Source organism: Neofelis nebulosa, chromosome 9 (assembly GCF_028018385.1).
Source record: "Neofelis nebulosa isolate mNeoNeb1 chromosome 9, mNeoNeb1.pri, whole genome shotgun sequence".
NCBI classification, from domain to species: domain Eukaryota; kingdom Metazoa; phylum Chordata; class Mammalia; order Carnivora; family Felidae; genus Neofelis; species Neofelis nebulosa.
Genome location: NC_080790.1, coordinates 11,711,762 through 11,735,007, shown reverse-complemented (window position 1 = coordinate 11,735,007; position 23,246 = coordinate 11,711,762). Strand labels below are relative to the sequence as shown.

The 23,246-nt window shown below is 43.0% G+C and overlaps 1 protein-coding gene across 3 annotated transcripts in view; it reads left to right on the top strand.

Annotated features, from left to right (window-relative positions):
- NBAS (NBAS subunit of NRZ tethering complex) overlaps positions 1-23,246 on the top strand; it is a 333,323-nt gene that overhangs the window by 116,588 nt on the left and 193,489 nt on the right. For all 3 annotated transcript variants that reach the window (XM_058682573.1, XM_058682572.1, XM_058682571.1), the window contains exons 22-25: positions 3,245-3,328; positions 8,639-8,792; positions 13,900-14,085; positions 15,786-15,959. In XM_058682573.1, the coding sequence (XP_058538556.1) occupies positions 3,245-3,328; positions 8,639-8,792; positions 13,900-14,085; positions 15,786-15,959 (598 nt within the window). The remainder of the gene's footprint in view (positions 1-3,244; positions 3,329-8,638; positions 8,793-13,899; positions 14,086-15,785; positions 15,960-23,246) is intronic.

Below are 23,246 nucleotides of genomic sequence, written 5' to 3'. Positions count from 1 at the left end.
AAGGTTTTTGTGTTTTGTTTTTACATAAGTGTTGGTGATCAGACCTAAGGTCTAGCCGTATTTGGTAGAAGCTAGCTTTATCATATCAGTAATCTACTCGTATTGAGTTTGGTTTTATTTTGTAGTTTAAATATGCATGCAACTGGTCCTTACTGGGTTGTCTAAAGTTAAATTTCGGGAAGGCTCAAATGACCCCTACCTGCCACCTACAGATCTTGCCTGGTGACTCATAGGTGTGGAGCAAGGCAGTGGCGACAAGAGAATGGATTTGTGGCTGGGGGCTACACTGGAGCCCCTGGGCCCTTTCTACAGGTAGTCTAGTGTGCGAGCTGGAAGTCCGTCCACATTTGGGGTTCTGATTGTCATTTACTAGTTTTATGAGGACGGACAAGTTAAGCCAGGCCTCAGTTTTCCCACTGTGACATGAGGAAGATCATATCACCAACTACAGTAGATTGGCGGGACTAAATGAGGGTTGTGTGTGAAATGCATTTCATCCTGTCTAGTCTATAGTAAGAGCTCGATGAATGTTGCCAATCATCGGGGGTGTGCTAACAGTAGTACGAGTAGTGCTGTTACCGTGTCGGTGGTGATCAGCACATTTAGAAACCTTCGGTTGTGCTCTTCCTTGAAAATGCAGCAAAAATGCTTTAGTAACTCAGGACTCTTCAGGACGACTTTTTGGAGTGCACCTCAGAGCTGGAACTTGCCTTTAATACGTGTTTTGATAAAAATAGGTATGTTTTCATACCCATTTCTGTTCAGTGAAGCTTCACAAAGTTTTATAGCTTTCTAGTCTTTACCAAATGAATTATTATTTTGCTGAGGGGGCCCACGCCACTATTAATCATTTTAGTAATAACCCTTGTATCTAATATGCACTTTGTATAGAAAGTACAAATCTCAACTTGTGATACATTTTTCTAAAATTCTTTGAGAAAGCATTTTGTGTAGCTATGGAACCGTGTCTGCTTTAATTAGAAAAGGCAGTAATCATTTGTTCGTTTTTTTTCCCCCTTGTTCCTCAGTTCACTGCTACAATTTATTCTTCTGTTGGAAGGGTGAACATCGTCATCATTGTTGTATCCCCATGTTCTCTTTTGCTTTCCATTTCAGTAGCCTGTGGTAAAGTATTAGCTATCGACATGGAAGGAAATAAAATAGTTTTTTATTGGGTGACAAATAGTGTGATTGTGGCATCCATGCTAAATAATCATCTGTGTGATGCAGAAATTTAAAAACGAACTCAGATACCTTCAAAAATGTATCTGTGGTACACAGTATGCAAGATCTGTACACGCTAGCTACGAAGCGGGTAAAATACTGTGCTTAAAAAATATAGTAAAGTACATTTCTTTTTGTCTGTATCTAGAGGGGAGTTTTGACTTTGGATAATTTGCACCAGTAATAACTTGATGGGAATGCTGTTGATCGATGCACAACACTGCCCGTTCTCAGACATTTTGGCTTCCCTCTTCTACTTGAAACCATCCCACGGGCTTGTCCAGAGGACTAGTCCCTCCATCTACATAGTATTCAAATGTTTACAAAGTATTTCTTGTGCAAGGCATGCCACATTACCTAGTAAGAGAGGAAAGTACAAAATACAACCTGATATCAGGAAGTGCAGTCCTTTCTCTGGGGCTATGATAAATTTTAGAAAATTGCTACCATGAATACTCAGAAGTAGAGAAAATGTTTTGTTGAACTATAAAGCAGAGCAATTGAAATTTGTTCTTAAAATTTTTGTCTTCTTGGGGAAGGAGCTTGGGTGGCTCAGTTGGTTAAGCATCCGACTCTTGGTTTCGGCTCAGGTCATGATCTCACACAGTTTGTGGGATTGAGCTGCAGTTCAGGCTCTGCACTGACTGCGTGGAGCCTGCTCGGGATTCTCATTCTCTCTCTCTCTCTCTTTTTTTTCTCTTGCTCTGTCCCAACCATGCTCTTGTGTGTGTGTGTGTGTGTGTGTGTGTGTGTTTGTTCTTTCTCCCAAGATAAGTAAACATTTAAAAAAATTGTCTTAATTCCAGATGTTTCAGTTGGCATGGGCTTATGGACTATTAGGGCCCAAAGGGACCTTCGAGCTCGCGTTTGGAGCGCTTCGCTTTCGAAAGGCCTGTGCCGAGGACCGCATGGCTCGCTGAGATGCTGCCAGCCTTCAGTCTCCCGGGCTTCCCGATGCGCGTGTTGCTCTGCTCTGTTCCCGCACCCTACTGTCTTTACCTCGCTTTTCTGTCTAAATTTATTCCTAATTCCATCCAATCAAGCCTTATTTTTGCCTTTTTTAGTTCTCCTGCTATCATCTTTTGCTGATACACTTTCTTTCCACTTCTATCGAGAAATAAATAACATACATTCCTGTAGAAGTTGAGGGTCCACAGCACGATGGCTCGATTTACATACATTGTGAAGTGATTATCGCTCTAGGTTCAGCTAACATCCATCACCTCCTATAGGTAAAGTAGGAAAGACGAGAAAGAAAAAAATGTTTCTCCTTGTGACGAGCACTCGGGATTTACTGACTTAACAGTTTCCCCATATATCCTGAAGCAGGGCGAACTCTGTCGTCATTTTGTACCCTCCATCCCTAGTGCTGTTTTCCTGGAAATCTGCATCTTTTAGCATTGAGTGTTATTTTTAACCTGCAAAATCATTTCTTCCCTCAATATTTACCTCCCTCCAGGTCTGTACTGTCAAATACGGTAGCCACCATTTAAATTTAAATTAAATTTTATGTGGCTATTTAAATTTTAATTAGCACTATTTAAAATTAAATAAAGTTCTCTTAGCCATATTTCAAGTGCTTAATACATGTGCATGTAGCTACTGGTTACTATGTTGGATAGCATAGTTACAGAACATTCCTACGATCACAAGAAGTTAGACTAAGCCTTTCTTGGGCATGGGAACATGTATGTTTACATTAAGAACGTACAACACAGGCTCTTGATGAAAGCTTTGACATGGGTGAATGAGCATATACCTGCGTTGTCCTTCAGTTCCTTGCCAATTTTTTGTTTTGAATTATCCTTTTCTTCTTGAACCATTTTCTGATGCAAGAGAGATCGACCATTTGGTATTTTCCACTTACGTATTGTATGTAGCCTGTATTGTGTTTGACTTACTATGTCATAAACGGGAGTGGAGGTTTAAGGTTGTGGAGAAACTTTTTGCATCATGCTCCTTGTGTAGCCAGTCACTGAGATAATGTGTATTTCAAATACTTTATTTTTTTTCATTTAAGTTATAACGGAGACTCCTTGGTGCTCATTCCCTGGCGTGAACACAAACACCGGGAGAAAGATTGGTGTGAGGAGCCGGAGCGCAGGTAAAGGGTGAGCTGGTGCGTGGGACCTTCATTCCTCTGGGACGGGCACACAGAGGGCCTGTGGATGTGGCATGTGGTCAGCGATCATGTACTTGACGGTGGTCCCTGATGTAGGGAGTTCAGGTGTGGTTGTTTTAAACACTTGGCTTGATTTTACTCCATTATGTTACAGGTTTTTTTTTTTTTAATTTTTTTAATGTTTTTATTTAGTTTTGAGAGAGAGAGAGAGAGACAGAGTATGAGAGGGGGAGGGGCAGAGAGCGAGGGAGACGCAGAATCCAAAACAGGCTCCAGGCTCTGAGCTGTCAGCACAGAGCCCGACGCAGGGCTCGAACCCACGGACCACGAGATCATGACCGGAGCCGAAGTCGGACACCCGACCGGCTGAGCCACCCAGGCAGCCCTATGTTACAGGTTTTTTTAATGGAAGAATATTAAATTCTACAAAGTAAATATTCTAAACAAATGATCCTTATATAGCAGCTGTTTTCATTTTAAAGTATTCCTTTAATTTCGTTCTTGATTCAATTTGCATTTTTATTTTTGTGAGACTTAACCTTAGAAAGCCTGAGAATGTGGAGGCATCAACTACTGGTGAAGGGGTGGGAGAGGAGGTTTGGGGCTGAAAGCAGTTGAATTCCCTTAGTCCTCACTCCTCAAGGTCAGGAAAATGTTCTGTCACCATCTAGCCTTCTGTATTTCCCCTGCATGAAATCAGATGTTTATTTTTTGGATTCATGAATTAAGGCAGAGAACCTCCAGGATGATCCAGAAATCCTCCAGCTGCCTGGGCATTAGGCACAGCGCAGGGTGGGGGTGGAGTGCTGGGGTTGAAATTCTGAGCGTTCAGTGAAAATCTATGTCTGGATGTTGGAGCCTAGGGGTACCCACCCCCTCCGAGCTCCTAGAGTGCAGGCATATTCCCCAAGTAGAAGTTGGGAGAGTTCTTTTCTAGAGAAATGGAATCGTGTCTGAGAAGAGGCCTCCAGGTATTGAGATATTAGTCCCAGAAGATCAGTGCATTACCTGGTCACAGCGAAGCCAGCAAAAGAACGAGTCCTGTCAGCACACTGAGCTTCCCGGACGTTTGAGGGTTGGCATCAGTGGGCAGGACAGACAGGAAAGGCAAAGCCAACAGAAGGGGGAACTGGAAGTCAGAGACCACACAAAAAGAAAACTTCAAAAATTATAATTAATGTTGCCCATGAGATAAGATACTGTAGTTGTGAAATAACAAAAGGATTTTATAAAACAGGGACAGAGAACTAAGAGCACTTTGGGAAATAAAAAAAATAAGATAGTTGGTGTCTAACAATTAGGAGAGTTGAAAGATAAAAGCAAAGAATTTTCCCAGAAAGTAGAATAAAACTATTATAGAGCTAGATAATAAGCAAGCAAAGATAAAAACAAGCTTAATATTCAAATTACAGGCATTCTAGAAAGAGATGACATATCATAGAAGGGAAGAAATAAGAAACATTTCAAGTCTAGTATTTAGAATTGAAGGCTATGAGTTTTCACACTGAAATGCCCACTACACTAAAGCATACCATCATGACCTTCCCAAATATCAGGGACACAGTCTACCAGAGAGAAAAACATATTCCATAAAAGGAAGTTTGAATTAGAATGACCTCAGACATCTCCAGAACAGCACTAGGAGCTAGAAGAAAAACTTTTGCTGGAACATATTTTTTGATCGGGAATCCTGATGCGGCTAAAATCATCATTCAAGTATGAGGTTAATCATGTAAGGTCTTGTAAAATTTACCATCCATGTACATCTCATTCCAGGAAGCCATAGGAAATGTGTTTTATTAAAATGAAGGAGTCAACTGAAAAAAAGAAAGCCATTAGATTCAGAACTGGGCTCTAACATAGGCCATGGCAGTGAGAAGGCCTGGGATGACAGCTGTGTTCTTGTCGGTTGAGAGAGCAGCCAGCGCAGACTGGGAAGGGGGTAGACGGCTTCAAGAGCCAGGTGTCTTGGAAAAATTTTCAAAATGGAACTGGTGTATTATCTGATGTATTTGACTATTTGGGGAAAGCTTTTAAATTTTGCTATTAATACATCTTTTGGAGAATTTGGAAAAAATAGCAATGAATGCATATGATAGTGAATGAGACACGTAGGACAACTGGTGTTTATTAACTCCAGAAAATGAAAAGTTGTTCAAAAAGAACAATAGTTATGATAATGTACCACGTGGCTCAGGAGGAGGTAACATTCACATAATCAGAATGTAGATAATTAGTGGTTTAATCCAAATTGTGATATAGCCACAGTGGGAGGAAGAGTGTAAGGGGAGTGGAAGGTTGTGGTTTAAGGCCGCTGAACAGCAGGTAGAGTAGAGAAGTCAGGGAACAGTCCCACACACATACTGTTTGTTTGGATGTGTAGAGGAAAATCCAGGAACGTGCCTGAAAGACATGGAGGGGGACAAAGATGTCAACTGTGTATGGAATCGCTGGCTTTTTGATAGGACTCTTTTCATGCTTTTGGATTTTTGAAGCTATGTATATGTACGGTCTGTCTGATAAATGATAAAAACCCGTAGTGTCAATCATTGCAGATGACATTCGAAAGCTCTCTAATGTTCGTGCTAATGTTGGCCGTTTCTCTTTGTTTTGTTGTATTTTGGATATCTGAGATAATGGAGTAGGTAACTCTTAGGTACCTTTTATTACCCCCCAAAAGTTTTAGTGTAATAGCAGTTGAATATTCTGCTGTGTTTTTGCTGTTTGCTTTTTAAAAGCTGTTTCTGATTTTCATTTTTAAAAATCAGAGTTGTATATATTTGCAAGTAGATTAAAATTTTTCTACAAAGCTGTGGTTAAAAAAAAAAGCACCAAGAAGATGGGCTTTTCATTTCCGGATGGGCTTTTGAGAGAATAGCACTGGCAGAGCATCGCACCCTTCATCCCACGCTTCCAGGTCCCCGCGGCCTGCGCCTTTGCTTGATTCTAGGTAGATGAAAGGCATGAGGGCATTTCCTCTCAGACTGACCACAGCGAGCCGAAACGTAAGCCAGGCTTGCTGTGCCAGACCTCCTAAAACTAGAAATGAAAAGTCAAAAGTTTCACAGAGGAAAAGATGCTTTTGAAGATGGTACAGATGTTCAGTATTCCAGGACATACCGTGTTGCTTATCCATTTAATTGGCGTCTGTCCTCTGTTAGATGCGAGAATACCAAAGAAAAGCAGATGCGGTCCCTGTAACTCGTGAGGCTTATAACCTGGCGGGGAAGATGGTCCTGTTGTAGATGACTAATGGGATGAGGGCTAGGAAAGACAAGGGCTGGGGCGCCGGGGGCCTGTAGCAGGGAGATCTCAACTTGGTGGAGGACAAGGAAGGTTGTCCCGGACAAAATCTTGTGAAATCTGAGATTTGAACAGTGAGGGCGAGTTTGGCAAAAGAGAGGGAGCGTGTTCTAAGCAGAGGGGAGAGCGTGTTGGAAGGAGGCTCCAGGCGGTGCCCTCTTTAAGGGCAAAACAAGGACGTGGATTGCTGAAGCACCCAGGGCAAGAGTGAGATTGGCACCAAGAGGAGGCTAGAGTATTTTGTGGCGGATCACAGGCTTTAAAAGTAGGCATGGATGATGTAGCCACGTTTCTGTTTTTAAAGAGGTAACTCTGTTACCTGAGGACATCGTGAGTTCAGTTTGGATCTTGTTGCATTTAAAGTGCCTGTGAACCATTGAGGAGCAAAAAGCAGGAGAATTTCAGAGCTTCTGAGCGGAGGGTGGTTCGGGGTAAAACATGGTCATTGTTGTAATAATGTGTGTGATAGTTGATATTGTAGAGTCAGAGGTGAGACCAAGGGAGAGTCCAGAGTGAGGAGAGAGGAGAGAGCTGGACTGGGAATTTGGAGGAGCCAGGATGCAGGGGTCAGCTGGAGGGGCTATCCAAGCAGAGGTGACTCAGAAGGAGCCGCCAGGAAGACGAGGGATGGCAGGCGGCACCACATACTGGAGTGAGGGAAGGGAAGCCTGTTTCTGGAAGAACGTGGTGAGATTCCATCAAACGGTGCTGAGAGGGAAATACTAAGGACTGAAGAAAATACCAGGGGACCTCAGAGTTGCTCATGGGTATTTTTCCCTGCTGACATGTGTGGCTTTAATGATTTCGGGGTATGTAGGTGACTTTTCTCGTGGTAGTGATGGGAAAAACCACTGGCCAGAAAGTGAATGCCGGTTGTGAGACCAGCTGGGCAGAGGGCTGCTGGCTATAAGCACAGTACGCTGTCTGAGGCATGTGGCCAAAATGCCCAGATATTTTATGGGCTTTGTGTCTGCTCCTACATTACAGCTACTAACAATTCCAACAACAATAATACCTGTAAGTAAAAAATTAAGCACGTGCTCCGTCATACGATGTTTTATGTCTACTTTACATTATTTTGAACACTCTGGCATAGTATTTACCCATTTTATCTGAATAAAATGAATCTAAGAGAAGTGTTAGCTCTATAATTTGTGCAATTTCATGCCTTTCAGCAATGGCATGCGCTTCAGTTCTGACCCCAAAGCCCCTTGCCTTGATGGTCCACTTGGCCGGGATCATCCTCCCAAAAACTCCTCATAATTTGTGATCCCTCGGGTGTCATCCATGCACACATTCCTCTTGGTGTTCTTCTTTTCCTCCTCCTCCTCCTCCTCCTCCTCCTCCTCCTCCTCCTCCTTCTTCTTCTTTTTAATCTACGGCAACCGGCCTGAAGTCGTTCCTCTCTTTGCAAATGGCAGTAGCGTACTACATTGCTGATGCCTGCTGACAGTATATTATCAATGTAAATAAGGCGTATTTCCTTTGGTTTTTATGAACAGAGAAAACCAGGTTTCTGAATTTATATTTGAGTCAGAATCGCCTGGAGGTGTTTCACCTGAACGAGGCCTGGCCGGCCATCACAGGTAATTTTGATTTGGTACGCTTGCGGCCGGCACCCAGCCATAAGCGTTTCGTAAAATGTGCCTCCCAGGCTGATTTTGATTTTGTTAATACTCACTGCATTGATTTGTGGCATAGCTGTTTTGGTGTATCGTCCATTCTGATTTTTTACATTGGGAAGCCTAATAGGGAAATAGATTAGGCATCCCCCACATGTCCCATTTATCGTGTAAGTGTGCACATAGATACGGGAAAAGATACACGCAGACACCCTCCCCTTTGTACACACACACATACACCATACCCCCTGTCTCTGTGACCGCTCCCTTCCCATCCCTGTTCCTGTCTCTCTCTCTCTCTGACTTGCACAAAATTCTAACTTTTCCCAGCATTCCAGTGACTAATTGTTCCTTTTGTGCCTCGCAGAATGGTGGTCGAGCCGCGTCTGCAAGATGAAAGTGAATTCTTGTATGCCGCACAGCCTGAGTTGCTGAGGTACAGGACGCCGCCGCTCACGGTAGAGAAGGTTGTGGCCTGGTATCAGACAAGAGCAGAGGAAATAGAGCATTATGCTCGACAGGTGAGGGGCGGACGACAGCCGCGACTCCGCGATGCCGGCAGAGCCGCGTCAGGCCCTCAGGATTCAGGGCACCTCGTGGCAGCTGACGGTGGTGCCAGGGAGCCTGTATTTGGTTTGCAGAGACGAGATGAATCTCTCTTACTACTTTTGTTCTTTTATCCTTTGCCTCAGAATCTCCTGTGGCCTTTCTGGGGATTCTTAAAGAGCAAACACACGTAAGAAAAGTTGCTCACAACCTTACTCTGAAATCAAATGTAAGCTGCGAAGTATGGTGCCCACTGTCCCAGATTTTCCAAAGATTTTTAATAGGCTTAATACCATGCTAGTTGAAAAGACCGTATCAACCCAGAAATGCCTGATTAGCTCCTTGTCATGTTGCAATAAGGCAGCTGATTTTTATTTTGCTTTTTAGGAATTTGGGTTTGAGGCTCTGTCTCTAATGTTTTCCTTAAGTTGAAGCCTAATTTCCCTCCGTTCCCCTGTGCCTTTTTGGAGCCACATAAGAACTGCATCAGACAGGCTGTGGAAGAGAGAGAGCAGATTGTACGGAAGCTTAGGGGATCTGAATACTCATCTTAACTCTTTGCTAACACGCCTTGTAACTCTGAACCTGCCACTTAACCTTTTCTGCCTGTTTGTTTTCTGCCTGTTCATGGGGTTAGTTTTTTTTTTTTTTTTTTTTTTTTTTTTTTTTTTTTTTTAGTGTTTATTTATTTTTGGGAGAGAGACAGAGTGTGAGTGGGGGAAGGGCAGAGAGAGGGAGACACAGAATCTGAAGCAGGCTCCAGGCTCTGGACACAGAGACCGACACAGGGCTTGAACTCACGAACCGCGAGACCATGACCTGAGCCGAAGTCGGACACTTAACCGATGGAGCCACCAAGGTGCCCCTCATGGGGTTGCTTCTTATACCAAGGTCAATGAAACAAAGAAAATACACAGGAGAGAACATTACCAATTCTGCTAATTGAGGGCCTTGCAAATATCAGCAGTAGTTGTCTTCGGCTTAGAGGACAGAAGTTGGCAATTCAGACTGAAGAATGGCAGAAGGCACTTTGAAAACTCATTTAGGGTCCGGCCGATGCATGACTTCTGCTTTTCACTTGCGGTCTTGGCTTTGGACCACCCATCGTACTATCAGTTTTCCACTTCACGGGAAGGCCGATTCTAAAAGGTCTGATGAGCAGCAGCACTGTGGGAAGGAACTTCCATCCCTTTGTTTAAATTTCTACTTAGTGATTGGCACAGCTCCGTGTCTCCATTTGATAGTCTTCTTGAATTTCTGCTTCCATCTCATTCCTATTTTTAGCAGTCATGGAATTGAAGGTGAATTATTTATTGGAGCTGATGGCACTATTATAGACCATACTTTTTTTTTTGTTGGGGGGGGGGGAGCGGGCGGGCCAAGAATATTTATGATGGACTTTGCAGGTTTTTGAAGATGGCTAAGGACCATAGTATGTTTGAAAGTGTCTAGAATCGTAAGGTGCTGGAAGAGAAAGAACCTCTGGAGGTGCTCCCATTGTGCTCTTTGGACCTCGGGTGACAGTGATGCGTCAGGTTTATCGATTGTAACAAGTGAGCCGTTCCGGTGGGGGATGTAGATGGTGTGGGAGGCTGTGGGTAAGTGGGGGTAGAGGCTGTGTGCGAAGTTGCTGTACTTTCTGCTCGGTTTTGCTGTCAGCCTAACACTGCTCTAAAAGGTAAAGTCTGTAAAAAAATAAACAGAAAGGAGACTGCAGAGCTCTTTGAAATTAAAATTTTTTTTAATGTTTATTTATTTTTGAGAGAGCGAGAGGGCGAGGGACAGAGAGAATTCCAAGCAGCCTCCATGCCATCGGTGTAAACTCTGACGTGAGGCTTGAACCCACAAACCAGGAGATCATGACCTGAGCTGAAGCCGGATGCTCAACTGACTGAGCCACCCAGGCACCCCTGAAATATAAATTTTTTGACAGTCTAGCAATAATTCCTAGACATCTTAAATTCATCATTTGAGGAATTGGGAATAATTATAAAGGAAGCAAAGTGATTTTGGGGGTGCTTTATTTATCTGCTTCGTATTCCTTCATCCCTTTCCTTTATTTAAAACCCCTTCTATCAGAAGTCTTGCTCTTTTGCTCCATTTTATTTACTAATGTTTCATGTGGCTTATGCTACAAAGTGTATCCAACATAGTTTCATCTTTTTCATTTTTAGAGACTTAATTGATGTGGGACTTCTTTTTCCTTAGTGCCTACAAATGCCTTTAGCAGAGCTTGTGTGTTGGATTAGAGAATGTGTATCATGTGAAATGTATCCGGTGAGGGCTTGGGGTGCACGGCAAGATTGAAGTTGTATTAGCGCCCACTTTCATTTAAGGTGTCAGGTAATTTGGTTCCAAAGCTTTTGTACTTCAGTAAGTATCTGGGAGAGCCACAACTTCAAAGCCGATATTAGAAAACCAAATCTGGATCACAAAATTGGTGAGTGTGTTACAAATGGCTAATGTGCTGTGTATGTCTTCAAACTGTCAATTGCACAGAGTTGTGTTTCATGCATCAGATTTTCTTCATGCTTTCTGAACATTCACATGGGATAGTTTTTTTGTTTTTTTTTTTAATTGATACACAGGTAAATCTGTCTTTTCAGACATGACCTGTGTTTTTATTACTAGAAATTAGGTAAAAAAACGCATTTATCTGCTGAAGTGTTTCCACATCATTCCTGTTTTGGCTCATGCCTTACCTACAGGCGGCTTCCCCCCTTGTGTTTATTGGCACCATGTGCCTTTCTTCTTTGTTCATCGCATCTATCCAGTCAGTGCCTGGGTCTTACTAGAAGGGCTTGGAGGCTGGTCCTTTAATACTGCTGTTCCTGCCTCGCCTTGATGCGCTGTCCCTCCCCCTTCTCTGCTTTCCCGGATCTACCACCTCAGCCTCATTCCCACTCATTCCCAGAAGATGATTTGCCTGTGTTTCACTGGGAAACTTGAGAACTCGCTTCCCTTTGTCCTTCCTCTTTCCGGCTTTTCCCAGAGAAAGAGGTCTCTTCTCTTGCGTTCAGGCTGCTGGAGTCCACACCCACCCCTGCTCAGGGCTGTTCTGTCTGTCATCTTTTCTCTCTCCCCAGTGTCTTCAACCTCTCCTTCTCTGCTCTGTCAACTTTTTTTTTTTTTTGGTCCTAAAGTTGAAATCACTCCTGTTTTTTTAAATACAACAACAACGAAATTAGAGCCATATTCTCCCTGGCTTTGGCTGCAGCTGCCTTCCTTCTGTCGCAGCTCAGCTCGGACATAGTCCCCTCCCCTCTTTGTGATCACTTTCTCCACGTTTCTTTGCTCCTCGTTCGTCCGGAATCCGGCCACCCTTGCCGTTCCACTGAAACTGCTTCTTAATGTCAAGTCCCCTTCCTCTGTTACTTTACTGCTTCATCCTTTGACACCACTGCTTCCTCCTTCCCGCAGGCTCCTCTGTGTGGCTTCTGTGATGCCCTCGTGCTTTCCCCTCATCCTTGTCTTAGCCATTCGTTTTCATCTCTTCTGGGTGGCCCATGTCTTCTGGCTTTGTCCCCCAGGGTGCTGCTCTTGCCACTAGTAGAGAGTCTTCTGACACCAGTAAGTGCAGCTGTCTGAACCGGTCTGCCTGCTTCCTATTCAGTCCACTTCCAACCCACCATTCAGCACGTACTTACTAAACGAATGCTCTTTCTCAGGCGGGGACATCTGCTCCTGACATGCCTCAGTTCAAAATCCTTTGGCCGTATTTGGATTTCAGGACAATCTGCCCCTTCCTTAGCTCAGTAAACAGTGTTATCTGTTCTGTGGTGTCTCCCTACTGCCCCAGCCATTTTGCTCATTGCTTCGCTTCATCCAGTCTTTGGGATCCTGCAGAATGAACTGTACTTTCACAACACGGGACGCTTCTCTGCCTTCCATGCTGTTCTCCTGCCCTCCTTCCTTGTGACCTGCCGATAGCCACAGACTCTTTTTTTCTTTTTGTTAAGTTTATTTATTTTGAGTGAGAGAGAGAGAGAGCAAGAGAGGGACAGAGAGAGAGGGAGAGAGAGAATCCCAAGCAGGCTCCTCACTCAGTGCCCGATGTGGGGCTCAAACTCACGAACCACGAGATCATGACCTGAGCTGAAATCAAGAGTCGGACGCTTAACCGACTGAGCCCCCCAGGTGACCCCAGTATCCACGGATTCTTTACAGCACATTTTAAGTGTTCCTCCCTCGGGGGGACTTTGTGACCCTCGCAGGTGGGCCACGTGCCCCCTTCTTGGAGGCCCCACTCATCCTTGCTCTACTTCAGTCTTTGATTTACTGGGTGAGTTTTCCTATGAGGTGGAGATCATTGAAGGAAGAGACCTCATCAGTTTTCTATTCCTAACACTTAGAATGGTGCTTGGTTCACGGAAGGTCCTTAGTAAATAACTGGTAGTCTAGGATAAGGGTGTAAGTGAGTAGTACGAGAAGCGGTGAGTTAAGGCCACGTTAGACGATTTTGCCATCAGCCCGAATTATGGCAAAACCCATAAACCCAATCAAGTGACAGGGAGTCAAATTGCTGTGTCCTGAGTGTGTCTAGGAAAATCATTCTTCGTCTTGGTCTCAGTGAAGGGCAAATATTTGAATGGAGACAGAGAAAGTGTCTACCGGAGTTCATCATTCAGCAAGTATTTATTGAATGCTTTTTATATAGGAGGCACTGTGGAAGGGTAGGTAGTGAACAGGAATATGAAAGCAAACATTTTGTTTTTTGGAGCAGAATGATATAGTGAAAGTAGGATTAATTTGGCATTATCACTAAATAGCTCCCCCTCGCCCCCCGTGTTAATGTCGTAAGAATAGACAAATATATATGAAATTGCTCTTAAACTGTCATGTTCTATGAATTTAAGATGTTTGTCTTTCATTATCTTCAGTATTTCTTACTGATTCTTTTGAAACAGTTTGCTGATATATTTGCTAAAGAACTCTAATGTTTTTGTATTAAATAAATGTATGTTACTGATAATGCAGTCTTATAGAAGATGATCACAAGAGTCCGATTCTGTACAGGAGGCTTTGACTGTAGAAGATGTGGGAGGTGAAACACTCAGTCTTCCTCTCGCTTTTCTGTTTCAGGTCGACTGTGCATTGTCACTCATTCGACTCGGAATGGAGCGGAACATTCCCGGTTTGCTGGTTCTCTGTGATAATTTGGTTACCCTGGAAGCCTTGGTTTATGAAGCCGGGTGCGATTTAACCCTAACCTTGAAAGAACTCCAGCAGATGAAAGACATTGAAAAACTAAGATTGCTGATGAGTAGTGTACGTTTTATTTTAACTTTCTGTGTACTTGGATTAACGTGGGTCTCAAAGCCAAAGATAAAATGGCCTCCAAACCTGAGAATTTAGTAAATAAAAGAAGGTTTCTTGACTTAAAAAAAAAAAAAAAAAAAAAAAAAAATCCAGTTTTTGAATAAATTACTGAAGGCATCCCAAACTATTTTGGCTGTTCTTGTACCTTGCTTGCCCTTTATTCATAATCATCTGTATATAACTTCTTTTTTTCTTTTAGCTAGCAGATTTCTAAACTAGCTGGTCATGCTAGGAGTCATGTTTCTAGGCCTTCACTATGTTAAATTTCCCAATTACTTCTCTATTTTGCTTACACAAAAGTATTGGATTCAGAGGGCTGGGTGCTTGTGTGAAGAAAACATCTTGGCTTAGTGGTTTGTAAGTTCAGGAGGGTTTGCCCAGCCACTTTTAGATTCTTCTTGGGTCACCCTGGGGAGGAAACACCCCCCAACGTTAGAACCTGGTTTCTCATGAACCCACTGATTAGAGAGGCACCTTTGAGACCAGAACGGTGGGGTTGTGGGGGGCCAGCTGTCACAGGCCAGACTGGTTCCAAGTGGCCCGGTAAGACATGGAATCCTTGTCCCTGCGCTGCCCCACGCGCTCTCCTTTCTCCCTGACTCTTCTCTTTTTTTCTCATGTACTTTCTTTTTCGTCTTCCTTCCTTTTTCTCTCTTGTCCTCTTTCTCCCTCTTATCAGTCAGCCTTTTCTCTCTCCCTCTGGCCCTGCCTTCCATTTTGCTTACTAGTTTTTTTCCCCCCACTGATTATCCAGCCAGTGAGAATTGATTTGTGTTATATGTAAGACTCCTCTTAGGGGATTTAGGTGTATCTCCTGGGGTAATTAAAAGAAGGAATTGTATAATGTCAGGGAGAATGAGTAAAATTATGGGTGTCATTTGGAGTTTTGTGAAGGTGGATGTAAAGGGGAAAAACAAAACAGGAAAAGGAAAAGGAAGGGAGAGACTCTGGGATTCAGAGACTATTCTGAAGTAGTTGTCTTCTAGAGGTTTTTGTTTTGTTTTGTTTTAAGTTTATTTATTTTGAGAGAGAGCTAAAGAGAGTGTGGGGAGGGGCAGAGAGAGAGAGGGAGAGAGAGAATCCCAAGCAGGCTCCTCACTGTCAGCGCAGAGCCTGACATGGGGCTCGAACCCATGAACTGTAAGGTCTTGACCTGAGCTGAAACCGAGAGTCAGATGCTCAACCAACTGGGCCCCAGCCGCCTCCCTTCTAGAGCTTTTTTATGCTCCTCTGTCTCTTTGCTTTTTTCCGTTTTATTCTTCCCATCTCTGGGCTCGCTTGTTCTCTCTCCGTCTCTCGAGACATCTTTTACACGCACACACACACTTTTGTAGGTAGAACCTCTCTTTACTCTGGGAGACCTCATGTTGGAGCAGTAGTAGTAACATTTTTGTCTTCCAGAGCTGGGCATAGGCTGTGAGGGACCCAGAGTGGCCCTGGTCCTGAAGAGAGGGCCCCAAGTGCTGTCTACTGTACAAGCCCCAGGCAGAAGGCCATTCTGCTACCTCTCAGGCTGCCTGGGAGAGGTGAACCAGAGTGTCTGTTTTAGGAAGTGTTGGCCTTCAACTCTTTAACATCAGTCTCTTGAACTTGTTGTCTGGTATAATAGGTATTTAATGTGTGTTTGTTTTGGTTGATTGTATTTTCAGTGTTCTGAGGACAAGTATGTGACAAGTGCCTACCAGTGGATGGTTCCCTTCCTTCATCGTTGTGAGAAACAGTCTCCTGGTGTGGCTAATGAGCTATTAAAAGAATATTTAGTAACTTTAGCTAAAGGGGACTTAAAATTTCCCCTGAAGATATTTCAGCACTCCAAACCAGATGTAAGTAGAAACTCTAACTTCTAAAAAAAATCTCTGCACTTCTTCCTCTGCATAATTATGTCTCATTTGTCAGTTTGTTATAATAGGCTTTGCAAGTAACTTCACTTGAAACAGACAAGAAAACGGTTGTCATATTATTCTTTAAAAATGTTTCAACAATTCAGTCCACTAATTTTTGGGAAGTTTATATGTACTTTGATTTATTTACTCATAAGTTTGTTGACTTTCTATTATATTGATTATATATATAGATATATATCAATACCAAAAAAACTAACAGTTGATAGATACTGAATTCTTACTATAGATAGGCACTCTACAAGTGTTAACCCATTTAATCCTTATAGCAATCCTATGATGTAGATATTTTGTATTAATATTGGAGGGAAAGAAAATTGTGATCTAGTGTGGTTAGGCAGTTGTCCAGGGTCACAAGGTTAGGAGTGGATCCTGGGTTCACACATAGGTATTCTAATTTCACAGCTGTTTTCTTAACCAGTATGCTTTACCCTAACGCCAGGAGAAGAAGAAAAGATTCTCACCCTTTAGGACCTTCAAAATACTTATGAAAATCTTTAGGATGTCATAAGGAACTCTGATTTTTCTTAATTATCTCTTGTATTTGCTTAACACTACTATATATTGGCTCTCAAACAACACAGCATTTAGGAGCACCAACCCCCCCCCCCCCCCCCCCCCCACGCAGGTGAAAATCCATTTATAATTTTGACTCTCCCAAAACTTCCAACTATCCGTAGCCTACTGTTGACCTTACCAATAACACAAATAGCCGGTTAACATGTTTCGAATGTTGTATGTATTCTGTACTGTATCTTCATAATAAAGTAAGCTGGAGAAAAGAAAACGTCATTAAGAAAATCATAAGGATGAGAAAATACATTTACAGTCCTGTCCCGTATTTATAAACAATTGGCATATAAGTGGACACACAGTTCAAGGGTCAGCTGTGTTTAAAGCTCTGTACTGCTGTAGAATTCAAGTCGTTGTTCACATTCACTGGCAATAAGTCATTTTGTTAAGTACAGTATACTTTAGCAAAGTAAATAACCTCTTAATTTAGCCATAAATCAAATCTGTTGCTTTAAGAGATACTGGCTCCCTTTCTGTTGGCAGTGGCTCAAGCGGGGTGGCATGGCCACTCGAACGCCCTGACTTTGTAGTGAGAGTCAAAGGGTTGGATTGGGGTTCAAGCCAGAGGCCATTGAAGCCTTCTTCCAATCCAGAATTCGAATTGAGTGCACTTCCTTGAGCTAACCTTTATTGCAGTCTGAAGTCTTCTGAAGTGTATGGTCTTAAGCCGTATAATCCAGATAAAAAAGGAAAACATTGCTTAGCTAACCTTACACATATTTTGGTTTCTGAAAGGGTCGTTTGTCAGAAATATATCTATTCTTTGTCGTTTTAAGATTTTCTATCTTCTCATAAGCAGCTCCCGTTTAGTATTCTGGTTTTGAATTTGGGGTGGTTTACTGTGAGCCAAGGGTGGGTTGCTTAAGACCGCAGAACACAATGTGAGAAGCAGGATGGATTGAAAATGAATGTTTTATGAGGAAGAAGGAAGTGACTTTAAATTCTTTCTAGTAATCTTGTTTGTGATACTTCTTCCTTACAGAGTCTTGTAAATCCTTTGTATGTCATCAGCTTTTTGTTGTTTTTACTTGGCAATTTAGCATGTGCCTTTTGAATAAAACATATGGTCATTTGCTTTTGTTGAAATATGTAAACATCAAAGCAGAGAACAATGGAGTTGCTGGGCTCTTCCTTTCTGATCCAACCTCTATATTTCTAACAATATTATCTTTCCACAACAGAACTTTGCTCATGTTCATGGATCATGATCTATGGGAAGCCTCCAGAGGCTTACCAATGTCCACAGGGTAAACGTTAGGCTCTCTAGAGGGTTCTTTGTGGTCTGTTTCTAGTCTGTCTCTTGAGCCTCATTTCCCTCTGTGAAGGAATGTGCTAGTTCACTCACACTGAACTTCTCACCCTGTCTTCACCTTGTTCGGTCTTTCATGCCTCTTTATGTCTTAATAGACTGTCTCCTTTGTTAGGGATGGTCAACTTCTCTTCCCTTCCCTTTGCAGACACCTACCTGCCCTTCAAGATCCTGCTGTCTAAGATTCCCTCTGCTGGGAGACCTGTGACTTACCTGTGCTCTGACAGGTCTTGTCCCTGCCTCTGTAATAACCCATGTCACACTCTCATAATTGGTGTTTATTTATTTTTATTAAAACACTCATGTTTGTGTCTCCCACCCGTGTTTCCTATGTGTGTTCTCTATGTCCCCTGCATCTGTGTGTTGCCAGAGTGTCAGTGCCTTGTAGAGAGCAGGTGCTCAGTAAATTTTGTGAGGGCAGATGATGAGCGAGGGACTGAAACTGGGTTTCATTATGATGCTTTAGATCACTTGATTCCATTTGTTTGCTTATGAGGATTGTGCTTGGAGCATTGTTTTTATTTTATTTTACTTGGCCCTTTACAAAAAGGTCTGCCATGTGTTAGGCGCAGAGTATTTACAGTAATATCACGGGAGCAGTGATTTCTGTATCAGACCGCTTGGACTAAGTTACGCTGCATTAACAAATGAGTAGGTTAGAACAGATATTCATCGCTTGCAAGTGTCACACAGGCTGTGGCTGGGCTTCTCTTGTGTTCCATGTCTTGTTCGCTCTAGGACGTGGCTAAAAGAGCAGGCCCCCTTTGCTGAGCTGTGGCACAGGGAAAAAGAACAAAGTAGAACCGCACAGTGACTCTTAAAACTTAGCTCAGGGGCGCCTGGGTGGCGCAGTCGGTTAAGCGTCCGACTTCAGCCAGGTCACGATCTCGCGGTCCGTGAGTTCGAGCCCCGCGTCGGGCTCTGGGCCGATGGCTCGGAGCCTGGAGCCTGTTTCCGATTCTGTGTCTCCCTCTCTCTCTGCCCCTCCCCCGTTCATGCTCTGTCTCTCTCTGTCCCCAAAAAAATAAAAAACGTTGAAAAAAAAAAAATTAAAAAAAAAAAAAAAAACTTAGCTCAAAGTATGTCACGTGACATCCGGTCACATTTCACAGGCTAGAGGAAGTCTGTGGCCAAGCCTGATGTTAATAAGGCAGGGAAGAAGGGAGTGCATAATGGGGACAATAATACAGATTGTCTTGGGGGAAGGGAGTGCATATTTGGGGACAATAATACAGATACATACTTGCCCTTTTAACTGCAGTGTATGCTACAAACTCTTCTTCTTTTGTATAACATCCTGATTTTAAGCACTCCTCTGTGATTTTAAGCTGCTGTTCTTTGCTTGAATGGCCCTTTGGAAAGCAGAACTTGTGAAGGAACTTGGGCAAGTCTGGATGAAGAGGATTTGGGAATAAAATATTCTGCCTTCTCATGTTCTCTGTCTGCTGTACTAGCATTTTAAAAATGCATCTGTGTATGGGAACTATGAACTTAAATTTTTTTGATTGTTATTTATTTTGAGAGAGAGAGAGAGAGCGAGTGAGCGAGCCAGTGTGAGCAGGGGAGGGGCAGAGGGAGAGGGAAGAGAGAATCCCAAGCAGGTTCTGCACTGTCATCGCAGATCCTAACGCTGGGGCTCGAACTCACAAACTCTGAGCAGATCAAGAGTTGGACGTTTAACTGACTGAGCCACCCAGGTGCCCAAGACTTTAAAACAAAAAGGGGTGGGGGGCGCCTGGGTGGCTCAATCGATTAAGCAACCAACTTCGGCTCAGGTCATGATCTCACAGTTTGTGGATTCGAGCCCCACGCCAGGCTCTGTGCTGACAGCTCAGGGCCTGGAGCCTGCTTCAGATCCTGTGTCTTCCTCTCTCTCTGCCCCTACCCAACTTGGTCTCTGTCTCTGTCTCTGTCTCTCTCTCTCAAAAATAAATGAACATTAAAAAAAAATAGCAGTTTTCTAGGCCCAACCCAGATATAATGAGAATTTGGGGGGTAGGGATCTGGAATGTGCACTTGACGATTTATCCAGTGATTCTGGTGGAAATCCACTTGCTATATGCTGCAAATAATTCCCACTCCTGTTTTTCTGTTCCTCCTGTCGTTCTCTTAGTGATGAAGGTCACTTTCATCTGACGGGGAATCAAACTGTTTCAAGGTTCAGAAGGACTTTCCTCTTTCCAGCTATCCTGTATTTCTATGGTGCAGTCCTCCAGAGGCCTGAGTTTGGAAGCTTTGGGTGCTGACGTAGGCCCTGTATCCCAGCAGTGGCATAAATGGGAAAGTCTCCTTAACACTTTAAACTCTTGTCTTCAATTTCCTGCTTGCCTACTTTTGGCCCATACTCCTAAGGGAACTGAAAAATTTATACTCTACCATGCAGTTAAGTATGGTAACCTCTAGCCGTGTGAGGCTATATAAATTAAAATAATAAAATTAAAAATTCATTTATTCAGTCTCCCCAGCTTTTGGTTATTTCTAGTATTTTGTAATTACAAACGATGCTGTAGTGAATAACTTGTTCCCATGTGGTTTTGTGTCTTTGATGTTTATTTTATTTATTTATTAAAAAAATTTTTCTTTAATGTTTATTTTTGAGAGAGAGAGAGAGAGAGAGAGAGAGAGACAGTGTGAGCGTGAGTGGGAGAGAGGGAGACACAGAATCCAAAGCAGGCTCCAGGCTCTGAGCTGTCAGTACAGAGCCCGACATGGGGCTTGAACTCATGAACCACAAGATCATGACCTGAGCTGAAGTCAGACGCTTAACCGACTTGAGTCACCTAGGCGCTCCACGTTTATTTATTTTTGAGAGAGAGAGACAGAGCATGAGTAGGGGAGGGCCAGAGAGAAAGGGAGACACAGAATCCGAAGCAGGCTCCAGGCTCTGAGGTGTTAGTACAGAGCCCGATGAGGGGCTGGAACCCATGAACCGTGAGATCACGACCTGAGCCGAAGTCGGACGCTTAACTGACGGAGCCACCCGGGCGCCCCGGTTTTGTGTCTTTGGTATGCCTTCAAGGTGTGTTCCTACGATGGGCATCCTGAGCCTACAGGCAAGGGTTGTGTCGGCATTGCCAGAGTTTCCTTCGGGGCGGTGGGGGCGGGGGATGGTTGGTCCAGGCGGTATAAGACCTTGCTTGTTGCTCTACGGTTTTGTGGACAGAATTCATTGCCATAGTTTAACATGTTTACTAGTGTGGGAAGTGGAAAGTGGTATTTCAGGGGTGTTTTAATTTGCATTTAATTATGAGTGAATTTGAAATGTCCTCATGTATTTGAGGGGAATATCTCTTTTTTGGTGAATTGTCCATTCCTGTCTTCTCCCCGTTTTTCATTTGGATTTTTGTTCCTTTGTGCTTTGCTTTTGTAGAAATTCAGGTACATTGGCGTAATTACCCCCCCTTTTTAATGGTATGGATTGTGTATATTTCTTTCAGTTGGTAGATTATCTTTTGACTCTGTCTCTGGTGGATTATGTCAGCCAGAATTTTTATCTCTATGTGTAGACAAATTGAGCAATTTTTTATTGCCTCTGTATTATGAGTCATGGTGAGCAAGCCTTTCCCTCCAAGGTCAAAGAAGAATCCACTCATTTTCTTTCAGTACTTGTATGATTTTATTTTTCTGTGTGGATCCATAATCTACTTGGAGTTCATTTTTTTGTGTGGTGACATGAGGTCTAATTTTGTTCCTCAGATGGCTACCTAGTTGTCCCAGCACTATTTATTACAAATTTGGTCTTTTCTAGAGTGATTTGAGATGCCACCTTTGTCTTATATCAGATTTCCATTTAGTTCTAATTCTCGACTTAAAAAATTTTTTTTGCAAGTTTATTTATTTTTGAGAAAGAGAGACGGAGTGTTAGCAGGGGAGGGGCAGAGAGAGAGGGAGACACAGAATCTGAAGCAGGCTCCAGGCTCCGAGCTGTCAGCACAGAGCCTGACGCGGGGCTTGAACTCATAAACTGTGAGATCATGACCTGAGCCAGAGTCGGATGCTCAACCGACTGAGCCACTCAGGCTCCCCTAGAGTTTTTATATTGTAACTGGTTTGTCTGTACACTGGTACCAACTGTTTAATTACAGAGATTTTATAGTGTGCTTTTAAAGTCTGGTAAGGGTGGTGTTCCTTTATAGTTTTTCTCCCTAGGGTTTTTTGTTTGTTTGTTTGTTTTTTATTTATTTATTTTTTTTTAATTTTTTTTTCAACGTTTTTTATTTATTTTTGGGACAGAGAGAGACAGAGCATGAACGGGGGAGGGGCAGAGAGAGAGGGAGACACAGAATCGGAAACAGGCTCCAGGCTCCGAGCCATCAGCCCAGAGCCTGACGCGGGGCTCGAACTCATGGACCACGAGATCGTGACCTGGCTGAAGTCGGACGCTTAACCGACTGCGCCACCCAGGCGCCCCTGTTTTGTTTTTTTTTAAAGCCATTATAAAAGTTTGTTTCTTCATCTGAACTGTAGTACAACTTGTTTGATTCCATAAAATAGCTTATGGGTATATTTACTGTGATTATATTAAATTTGTAAATTAGCCTAGCAAGACTAATATTTATTTATTTATTGAAGTTTTAAGGTTTAATTAATTTCATGCACATGCACGAGCATGAGCTGGGGAGGGGCAGAGAGAGCAAGAGACCAGTATCTCTATAACACCAGTCATCCTATTCAAAAAGAGGGGGTATCCCTCTTGCACTGTTGGTGGGGATGCAAATGGGTGCCTTTGGGAAATAGTGTGGAGGTTTCTCAAAAAATTAAAAATAGACCTATCCTATGACCCAGTAATAGCACTGCTAGGAATTTACCCAAGGGATACAGGAGTGCTGATGCATAGGGGCACTTGTACCCCAATGTTTATAGCAGCACTTTCAACAGTAGCCAAATTATGAAAAGAGCCTAAATGTCCATCAACTGATGAATGGATAAAGAAGTTGTGGTTATATACACAATGGAATGCTACGTGGCAATGAGAAAGAATAAAATACGGCCTTTTGATGGAACTGGAGAATGTTATGCTAAGTGAAATAAGTCCTACAGAGAAAGACAGATACCATATGTTTTCACTCCTATGTGGATCCTGAGAAACTTAACAGAAGACCATGGGGGAGTGGAAGGGGGAAAAAAAGTTACAGAGAGGGAAGGAGGCAAACCATAAGAGACTCTTAAAAAATGAGAACAATCTGAGGGTTGATGGAGGGTGAGAGGGAGGGGAAAGTGGGTGATGGGAATTGAGGAGGGCACCTGTTGGGATGAGCACTGGGTGTTGTATGGAAACCAATTTGACAATAAATTTCATATTAAAAAAAAAAGAGGGTATCATTCTA